Raw genomic sequence first — 11,171 nt, 5'->3', positions numbered from 1 at the left:
ATCCTCCATACATTGGAAGCCCAGGGATCGGGTGGAAGGGATCCCCATCATGGTTCTTGTATCGGGGCCCTGAAGGTTCTAGTTACGCCTCTGAATTTAGTGTATCTTTTATCTAAATTTTGCATTTCCTAGACCTATGCAGTAATATCGTGTGACATAAAAAATAGAAACTACCACTATTTTATTCTCTAGGGTGTCTGCTTTCAGAAAATATATAATGTTTTGGGTGTTTTACGTAATCATCATGCCAGGCATGTGTGTAATACCGACTTGGTAGGAAAGGGTCCCTTGTGGTGAGGAAATGGGATGGAGCCTTCATGAGGGGAATGGTCATATGAACACCTCCTCCCCCGCTGCTGTACAGGGCTGGGAGGGAGCGGAGAGGTGTGGCTCTGCACTGCTCTCTGTATCCTGACTGGCTTGGTGGAAGAACAGAACGCGGCGCTTTCTCGCTCATTGGTGGAGGATAGGCAAGCCTCGCCCTACTGTACATATGTTTGTGACAACAACTAGACTACGCACTCTGAAATACACCCATCCAAACATGGGGCGCGTGAGCCAACCTGGCCAATAGGTACATTAGCTTTAATAGAACCCTCCAATCACAAAGCGCCATTTACAGACGTGGCCCTGCCCCATGTCCCCGTCTTCTGTAGTGGCGATAATACGTAGTTTGCGTAGCGCTCTATCCAGCCTAGGCTTACCAGATACACTTTTGACGTATCTCCGGCTGTGAATAGCCGCGTGCAGCTGTCAATCACAGGCCATTTAAATGACTACGCAGTGTCAACCTGAGAGCTGTGTGGTCTGCAGACTGACCCGGAATAGAGGAAAGGCCTGAAGATGATCAAAGAAGAGGACGAAGATGGGAATAGCCAGCACGGAGAGGAGCAGCTCCGTCAGCGCTATGAGGAGCTCTGCAGCACCCTTAATATGGACGAGAGGGCCCGAGTGGAGGCCTGGGAGAGCTACGGAAGGATGAGCCAGAACTACACACTGGAGGTGAGAGCTGACCGCTGGGGGAGGAGAGGGGACCAGAGGGTGATAGATGACAGCCAGGGGCGTGCATTGTGTGATAGATGACAGCCAGGGGCGTGCATTGTGTGATAGATGACAGCCAGGGGCGTGCATTGTGTGATAGATGACAGCCAGGGGCGTGCATTGTGTGATGACAGCCAGGGGCGTGCATTGTGTGATAGATGACAGCCAGGGGCGTGCATTGTGTGATAGATGACAGCCAGGGGCGTGCATTGTGTGATAGATGACAGCCAGGGGCGTGCATTGTGTGATGACAGCCAGGGGCGTGCATTGTGTGATAGATGTCAGCCAGGGGCGTGCATTGTGTGATGACAGCCAGGGGCGTGCATTGTGTGATAGATGACAGCCAGGGGCGTGCATTGTGTGATGACAGCCAGGGGCGTGCATTGTGTGATAGATGACAGCCAGGGGCGTGCATTGTGTGATAGATGACAGCCAGGGGCGTGCATTGTGTGATGACAGCCAGGGGCGTACATTGTGTGATAGATGACAGCCAGGGGCGTGCATTGTGTGATAGATGACAGCCAGGGGCGTGCATTGTGTGATAGATGACAGCCAGGGGCGTGCATTGTGTGATGACAGCCAGGGGCGTGCATTGTGTGATGACAGCCAGGGGCGTGCATTGTGTGATAGATGTCAGCCAGGGGCGTGCATTGTGTGATGTCAGCCAGGGGCGTGCATTGTGTGATAGATGACAGCCAGGGGCGTGCATTGTGTGATAGATGACAGCCAGGGGCGTGCATTGTGTGATAGATGACAGCCAGGGGCGTGCATTGTGTGATAGATGACAGCCAGGGGCGTGCATTGTGTGATAGATGACAGCCAGGGGCGTGCATTGTGTGATAGATGACAGCCAGGGGTGTACGTTGGCGCCTGGTTATCTAGGTGTCTGCACAACCAATGAACAGCCATACAACAAAATAACACTGAATCGGTGGGCCAGGCTAGGAGTGCGAGGGTCCCAATCAACCTATGAAAAAGATGGAAAGAAACAAGGAAAATCTGAAGTGAAATAAAAAATAAATGGTAAAAGAAATATAAAGAGTATAAATAATGAATGAACAGAAGAGAAAAATAAATAAATTAAAACCAAAAAACAAAAATAAACAACAGACATAAAGCTAGGGAAGCAGCATGGTCAGAAATTAGTTAGCAACTATGGCCCCTAGGGTGTAAGACATACGGAGAGGTTCCATTCATTATTTAACCCTCGAGGTCGCATACTATTTAAGTTGTATATCCACATTTTCTCCTTCTGACACAAGATCCTATCAAAAAGTTCAACCTATAAATCCCCTTGATGGAGAGTCCATTGGGGTCACCATGGAATTTGATGAAGTGTAATGCCAGTGTCTGGACATTCATCATCCTTACTAAGGATGCTTTGGACGTGTTCACAGACTGATTTTAAGTTGTCTTTTGGTCTTGCCAACGTAGTTCTTGTCACAAGGGCAAGTCAGCATATAGACCACCCTGGTGGTATTGCAATTAACCTTGCTTTGTGTACTGGTGTGCAGTCATGTTGGAACAGGAAGGGGCCATCCCCAAACTGTTCCCATAAAGTTAGGAGCATGAAATTGTCCAAAATATCTTGGTATGCTGATGTTTTAAGAGTTCCCTTCACTGGAACTAAGTGGTCAACCCCTGAAAAACAACCCCATCCATAATCCCCCCTCCATCAAATGATTTGGACCAGTGCACAAAGCAAGTTCCATAAAGACATAGATGAGCGAGTTTGGGGTGAAGGAACTTGACTGGCCTGCACAGAGTCCTGACCTCAACCAGATAGAACACTTTTGGGATGAATTAGAATGGAAACTGCAAGCCAGGCCTTCTTGTCCAACATCAGTGCCTGACCTCACAAATGCACTTCTGGAAGAATGGTCAAACTTTCCCATAGACACACTCCTAAACCTTGTGGACAGCCTTCCCAGAAGAGTTAAAGCTGTTATAGCTGCAAAGGGTGGGCCAACTTCATATTGAACCCTACAGACTAAGACTGGAATACCATTAAAGTTCATGTGTGTGTAAAGACAGGTGTCCCAATACTTGTGGTAACATAGTGCAGTCTGTGTACAGCACTAACACTATCCCACTCCCCATGTACATCCACCTCTCCGGGAAGATCCAGCGCTCCATGTACAGTCATTCCAGCTGTCTGTAGCTCTTCCTGTAGAACCAGGTCTCTGTATAGATCGGTGGGATTTTCATGTATTTATTTGTACAGTCAGGCTACATCGCTAAAAATAGTGTCTGTACAGCGCCTCTCCTGTCTCTCCCGAGTGGTTTCACACTGGAGCGGTGTGCTTGCAGGACGGTAAAAAAAGTCCTGCAAGCTGCATCTTTGCAGCGCTGTAGGAGCAATGTATACACTGCTCCTAAAGGGCCCCTTCCCATTGAAAACAATGGGGCAGCACCGCAAACCCGCCAGGAAAGCGCAGCTGCGCTTTGCAGGCGGTTTTAACCCTTTTTCAGCCGCTAGCGGGGGTTAAAACCGCCCCACTAGCGGCCAAATAGCGTTGCTAAAACGACGGTAAAGCGTCGCTAAATATAGCTCCGTTTTACCGCCGGCGCCCGCCCCGTGTGACAGTAGTCTTAAGTTGCTGTGCCAACAAAAATTTGACACTTCTTTTTATGTTCCACTTTGGTCAGAATTGATCAAAAGGAAACCATTTGGGCCCCTTTCACACACGCGGACTGTTTGTTTTTCATCCATCCGTTGACGGATGACAAAAGGACATCAGTGAATCTCTATGGATAAATGGATGATCATCTATTTACATCCGCATCCATCAATATCCTTTTTTTGAAACAGATCAAAGCTCTATTTTTGTACGGAAGAAAAGCAGATGTAATTGAACAGTCCGTTTTCGCACCTGTTTTTGCATTGGCAGTGGATGTAAAAACTGATGAGAAACTGACGTAAACTTAATCTGTTTTTTCTTTGGCTGTACTTGTCCTTTAAAGGATCACTAAAGCTATTTTTTTTTTTTAAATAACAAACATGTTATACTTACCTCCACTGTGCAGCTCGTTTTGCAGAGAGTGGCCCTGAACCTGGTCTTCTGTGGTCCCTCGGCGGCTGTCTCGGCTCCTCCCTGCAAGGACTCAACACTTTCATGCAAGCTTTCTCACATGGTGTTGAGTGCTTGCGGGCGCGCTCCCCTGGTACAGCCGGCGGCCATAGCCGCTCACTGTATCACACTGCCCTGCCCCCCGGCGCGCCACTTCATTGGATGTGATTGACAGCAGCGCAAGCAATCCATCCACTCTAGCCAATCAACGGCCAGGCTGAGCGGCGAAGAGGATGTCTGGAGCAAGCGCAGGACTTTCGAGGGGTCAGGGGGGCTGGGGGGGGGGGGGGGGGGTGGCGGTATTGTCAGATGTTTTTTCACCTTAATGCATAGAATGCATTAAGGTGAAAAAACTTTTACCTTTACAACCCCTTTAATAACACATTAAAGGTTTTTTCACCCCAGCCATGTCTGTTTCGATCAGCAGAGGATCTGAGAACCGATCACCTGCTGGATTGGAGACGAACACTACAGATATCCCTTCTGTGAAAGGTGTATTTGTTCAGTTTTGCCCATTATGGGTCTATGGGCGGGGGACTACAGTCAGGTCCATAAATATTGGGACATCGACACAATTCTAATCTTTTTGGCTCTATACACCACCACAATGGATTTAAAATGAAACAAACAAGATGTGCTTTAACTGCAGACTTTCAGCTTTAATTTGAGGGTATTTACAGCCAAATCAGGTGAACGGTGTAGGAATTACAACAGTTTGTATATGTGCCTCCCACTTTTTAAGGGACCAAAAGTAATGGGACAGATTAACAATCATCCATCAAACTTTCACTTTTTAATACTTGGTTGCAAATCCTTTGCACTTAATTACAGCCTGAAGTCTGGAACGCATAGACATCACCAGACACTGGGTTTCATCCCTGGTGATGCTCTGCCAGGCCTCTACTGCAACTGTCTTCAGTTCCTGTTTGTTCTTGGGGCATTTTCCCTTCAGTTTTGTCTTCAGCATGTGAAATGCATGCTCAATCAGATTCAGGTCAGGTGATTGACTTGGCCATTGCATAACATTCCACTTCTTTCCCTTAATAAACTCTTTGGTTGCTTTCACAGTATGCTTGGGGTCATTGTCCATCTGCACTGTGAAGCGCCATCCAAGCATTTTGCTGAATATGAGCAGATAATATTGCCCGAAACACTTCAGAATTCATCCTGCTGCTTTTGTCACGTCATGACACTACCACCACCATGCTTCATTGATGAGGTGGTATGCTTTGGATCATGAGCAGTTCCTTTCCTTCTCCATACTATTCTCTTCCCATCACTCTGGTACAAGTTGATCTTGGTCTCATCTGTCCATAGGATGTTGTTCCAGAACTGTGAAGGCTTTTTTAGATGTTGTTTGGCAAACTCTAATCTGCCCTTCCTGTTTTTGAGGCTCACCAATGGTTTACAATCTTGTGGTGAATCCTCTGTATTCACTCTGGTGCAGTCTTCTATTGATTGTTGACTTTGACACACATACACCTACCTCCTGGAGAGTGTTCTTGAACTGGCCAACTGTTGTGAAGGGTGTTTTCTTCACCAGGGAAAGAATTCTTCGGTCATCCACCACAGTTGTTTTCCATGGTCTTCCGGGTCTTTTGGTGTTGCTGAGCTCACCGGTGCGTTCTTTCTTTTTAAGGATGTTCCAAACAGTTGATTTGGCCACACCTAATGTTTTTGCTATCTCTCTGATGGGTAAGTTTTGTGTTTTCAGCTTAATGATGGCTTGCTTCACTGATAGTGACAGCTCTTTGGATCTCATATTGAGAGTTGACAGCAACAGCTTCCAAATGCAAATAGCACACTTGAAATAAACTCTGGACCTTTTATCTGCTCCTTGTAAATGGGATAATGAGGGAATAACACACACCTGGCCATGGAACAGCTGAGCAGCCAATTGTCCCATTACTTTTGGTCCCTTAAAAAGTGGGAGGCGCATATACAAACTGTTGTAATTCCTACACCGTTCACTGGATTTGGATGTAAATACCCTCAAATTAAAGCTGAAAGTCTGCAGTTAAAGCACATCTTGTCCATTTCATTTCAAATCCATTGTGGTGGTGTATAGAGCCAAAAAGATTGGAATTGTGTCGATGTCCCAATATTTATGGACCTGACTGTATCTCCAATCCATTACATTTATGGCCAAAAAGATCTTTTCCCTTTTATTTTTTTTCAGACTTAAATAAACTTGGAATAATCAGATGTAAACAGATACATGTCTGGTTACATCCACCTGCCCATAGACTAATATAGAGCTTCCAATCAGATCTACCTGTCAGTTTTTGTGTAAAAGGAGCTTTTCTATTTGGCTGGATTCTATATTAACATCAGCTTAGTAGCAATTTATTTGTTTCAAAAGTTTATAAAATGCAACTTTTATATTGTGACTTTATTTATTGGTCCTATAAAGGAATTATAAAGTGTATGTATTAGCAAAATAGGTAAAAAATCCAATAGTAGACGGTCTCTATAAAAACACTGCTAGTGCAGAAGAAAACTTGTTGATCTTCCAAAAAATCCAGTGAGTTATAAACTTCCTGAGCAAATTGCATGTACTGCACTTAACATTTCTGTCCAGATCACTGAAGAAGGAGAGGGGGTGTTCTGTAGTTCTAACACACTTTCTGTCCTTGGGTGACATCACTTCTCTTGTATAGATTCAGTACAGTGAGCAAGTGTTGTCACCCTAGGACCAAGGGCCCACACTGCATGGGTCAACTGCTCACTTTTTCTACATGTGAGCATAAAGTTCATACTCATCTGATCTGCCGATCCTCCGGAAAACTGCACTCCCCCACAGTCCAATGGCCAATGGTGGACTGTTCCTGTCTATGGAGCATTCTCTGTGGATGCTGATGTCAGGAACAGTCCATTTTCAAGACCGCTGGGGTGCTGGACCAGTCTTGTGCGGGAAGGATCGGCGGCTCTTGTAAGTATATCGCCGCTGTCCCCTCCTGTAGAGCAAAACAAGCAGTTGTTCCCAGAGTTCTGCTTTAATTTCAAAGCAGGCAATTCAAATGCAGCTCCGTGACACAAAGAGATCGCCGCTCTGATTCGGGAAATGGCAAGCTGCATGACGGGCACTGGCAAGCTGCATGATGGGCACAGGTGAGGCTGCATCTCATAGGCACAGGCAGGCTGCATCTTATGGGCAAACGCGGGCTGCATCTAAGGGGCAAACGCGGGCTGCATGACGGGCACTGGTGAGGCTGCATTGATATCTTGTATCATGTCCTGTACTATGTCTGCAGTCTCTGACCATCTCCTCTACCATGTCCGCAGTCTCTGACCATCTCCTCTACCATGTCCCCAGTCTCTGACCATCCCCTGTAATGTGTCTGCAGTCTCTGACGATCTACTGTGTCATGTCTGCAGTCTCTGACCATCTCCTGTACCATGTTCCCAGTCTCTGACCATCTCCTGTAATGTGTCTGCAGTCACTGACAACCTCCTGTGCCATGTCCCTAGTCTCTGACAATCTCCTGTACCATGTCCCTAGTCTCTGACAATCTCCTGTACCATGTCCCCAGTCTCTGACCATCTCCTGTGCCATGTCCCTAGTCTCTGACAATCTCCTGTACCATGTTCCCAGTCTCTGACCATCTCCTGTAATGTGTCTGTAGTCACTGACAACCTCCTGTGCCATGTCCCTAGTCTCTGACAATCTCCTGTACCATGTCCCTAGTCTCTGAGAATCTCCTGTACCATGTCCCCAGTCTCTGACCATCTCCTGTACCATGTCCCCAGTCTCTGACCATCTCCTGTACCATGTCCCCAGTCTCTGACCATCTCCTGTACCATGTCCCCAGTCTCTGACCATCTCCTGTACCATGTCCCCAGTCTCTGACCATCTCCTGTACCATGTCCCTAGTCTCTGAGAATCTCCTGTACCATGTCCCCAGTCTCTGACCATCTCCTGTACCATGTCCCCAGTCTCTGACCATCTCCTGTACCATGTCCCCAGTCTCTGACAATCTCCTGTACCATGTCCCCAGTCTCTGACCATCTCCTGTACCATGTCCCCAGTCTCTGACCATCTCCTGTATAAAAATATTTTTAAAAACAGTCAGTTTCGGGATAAAGGAAGATTTATTTTCGGTATCGGTTTCGGCACCAAAAACCCATTCGGTGCATCCCTAATATATATATATATATATACCTTACCATCTTGAAATGTATTACACAGATATGAACTGTTTGTAGTAGTCTGAAAGCTTGCAGACTAATCCAAAATCTTTATTAGGCTTTTTCAGAGTTCCGTGGAACCCTAGGGTTTCCTCCAGAGGTTGCTAGGGGTTTTGTGAGCTGTGAACAATGGTGGGTCATTATCTCCCACCTACACTGACTAGCAATGTTAGGAGGCAATTTTCCACTGGCATGCATTATAAGGAGGAACTTCTATACTGACCAACAATGTCAGAGATGTACTTTTTATTGGAACTCTAATGTAATGCCGCGTACACACGATCGGAGTTTACGGCATGCTTGGTCCGCCGTACCGGATTTCGTTGAACAATTCGATCGTGTGTGGGCTCCAGTGGACTTTGTTTTATCAAAAGTTTGACGGACTTAGATTTGAAACATGTTTCAAATCTATCCGACGGACTCGAGTCCGGTCGAAAAGTCCGCTCGTCTGTATGCTAGTCCAACGGACAAAAATTGAGGCTAGGGCAGCTATTGGCTACTGGCTATGAACTTCCTTGTTTTAGTCCGGTCGTACGTCATCACGTACGAATTCGTTGGACTTTGGTTGGTCGTGTGTTGGCAAGTCCGTTCATTCGGAAAGTCCGTCGAAAAGTCAGCCGGCCAAAGTATGTCGTAAAGTCCGGACGTGTGTACGCGGCATTAGAAGGCCCTTGTCTACTGGTTCTTGTGGTAAACTGGCCATACAGTTTGCGAATATCAGGGGGTTCCACTTGAAAACAGTGGAAATTTGCTTAAAGCGGAAGTAAATCTACTGGGTTGATCAATTATAGATAGATTTAATTATAGGTATATCTATAATAAGTCTTACCTATAGATACAGTAAATATCTCCTAAACGCGCACCATTTAAGAGATATTTACTTTAGCAGCATCCCGTGATGTCACCTGCACATGCGATCTGAAGGAACTACATACCTGTGCCATTCCTTCAGAGCCCATGCATGGTACCATGGCAAGTCAGGTACCACCTCTTTTGGGGTATTTTAACAGCTTGCCGGGCCACAGCGGGCAATTCTGCTATGTACTCTGTATAGTCCTCGCAGGCTGAACGAAAAAAAAAACCTTTGTGTATTTTGTGTACTTTGTGCCTGCCTTAAAGGGACACTACAATTTTCACAGTCTCTTTTCTGGTAATCATTATTACTAATTTCTTTGCATGATTATTGTTGAAAATACATTTGTAAAGTAAGGGGATGTCATGAAATGATACACTCTGGGTGTCAAATGAATTAGTTACAACATATTCTTTATTGTTTTCTTTCTTCCTGTATCTACAATTTACGGATTACACAAAGGGCCTTATTCACACCTGAGATTTTTGTGACCGAAGACGCTTAGCTCAGGTGTGATGCAGCCTTGTATATCATGAACTGTGGATATAGGTTTTCCCTAGTAGATGAAAGTGTCTTCAAGGGTTCCACCAGGGTTTAAAGGTTGAGAAAAGCAGCCCTATAGAGTTCCAAAGTAATCAACTTTCATATTTTGTATACTGTATTTTGGAAAGGCATGTTATCGGGAACTAGAGAAAGCTCTTCCATATCATCCATGTTTAGAATGGTACAGTGTAAACAATTCCTTTCAGTGATGTTGTTACCTTGGTGCTGTTTGTTGTGTACAGAAGCTGAGGAGCTTGTATATCACAGCTGGGGGTTTACATTGAGGGTAATATTCAGTGTTTGATGCTTGGCCTGTGTTTGGGTTGGAGATGTGGACAGCTTGATGCAGTCTCCTTGGAGAGACACAACAACCTATTGACTTCCCATTGCTGGGACTCGGTCTTTCTGTGCCTGGCTGGGGGGTCATTTCTTTAATTAGCTAGCCTGTAATTTGAAATTCAGTAGACTGAATAATCTGAGATTGACTCAAAGGTTTGTTAGGCTTGGATTACATGGGAGATTTTAGTCTCTTGTTGGCAGTCCCCTCATTTGCAAAACATTGAAATTGTTGTGTTGCTAATGAGAAGACCTAATGAGAAGGTCTATAATGGATTACAGAAACATTTGTTGAGAGTATATGTGGTCTGGCTTTGCTGAATTTATGAAGATACACGTTTCTTGGCTTTATTCTTCCATATCCTGGAGTTAGCTAGCAGATCAAATACATTGTGTTCCTGCTTCAGGTCACTGACCTAGAATGTATTGAAGCCATTGGATCCACATGACAGCCCAGGAACCAGCAGAAGAAAAGATCAGTAGGGACATGTGCCTTGCTGACAAATGTCTAACGAAGCCTTTCTCAACCTCCTTGAAAAAATCTCGGGTAACCACTGCTGAAATGGGTTATACAGTACCCAGAGCTCATGATAATGAATGTGATCAGTAAGTGAAGGAAAGAATAAGTAACGTGGCATACCATACCTAGGGTGTCTGACACCCACGACAGATCATTATGCTGCAAACTCCCTACAAAGTTTTCTTTCTGTAATATTCTTGAAATAATTAATAACTGCAGAAAAGAAATGCAGACAGTAAATATTGTGGCATCCTCTAATATTAATGGTCAGTGTAGAGGTGCCCCCTTATGCCCCCTTACATTGGTGGTTAGTGGAAAAATGAGCACTTGCATTGTTGGTCAATGTAGTTGGGAAATCAAATGATCATTGCTGACTGTTAATGGAACCTCTAGCAACCTCAGGAGGAAGCCCAGCTGAGAAAAACTGGTCTAAGTGCTTATTATCATGTGCAGCAGTCCTTGACACCCCTCTGAAAAGTGATCTGCAGCGCAGGCGATAAGTTGCTTCCTCACAGCCTGTTTTAACCCTAAAAATGTTGACCCACATGGTTGCAGCATGGCCCCGTTCATTTGAATTGGTCGCATTCAGCAGGGATATTGCCAGCTGCATACAACAGCT

The 11,171-nt window shown here is 45.4% G+C and overlaps 1 protein-coding gene across 2 annotated transcripts in view; it reads left to right on the top strand.

The window, feature by feature from the left end:
* Nucleotides 1–509: 509 nt before the first annotated feature.
* Nucleotides 510–11,171, top strand: part of RBL2 (RB transcriptional corepressor like 2) — a 176,289-nt gene continuing 165,627 nt past the window's right edge. Inside the window, exon 1 of one of the 2 annotated variants that reach the window (XM_073604963.1) lies at nucleotides 510–1,002. In XM_073604963.1, the coding sequence (XP_073461064.1) occupies nucleotides 844–1,002 (159 nt within the window). In that variant the 5' untranslated portion in view covers nucleotides 510–843. The remainder of the gene's footprint in view (nucleotides 1,003–11,171) is intronic. The other variant, XM_073604962.1, reaches the window with a different exon arrangement.

The sequence above is a fragment of the Aquarana catesbeiana genome, linkage group LG11, assembly GCF_042186555.1.
Source record: "Aquarana catesbeiana isolate 2022-GZ linkage group LG11, ASM4218655v1, whole genome shotgun sequence".
Classification (NCBI taxonomy): Eukaryota; Metazoa; Chordata; class Amphibia; order Anura; family Ranidae; genus Aquarana; species Aquarana catesbeiana.
This window is presented reverse-complemented; position numbering and strand designations above follow the sequence as displayed.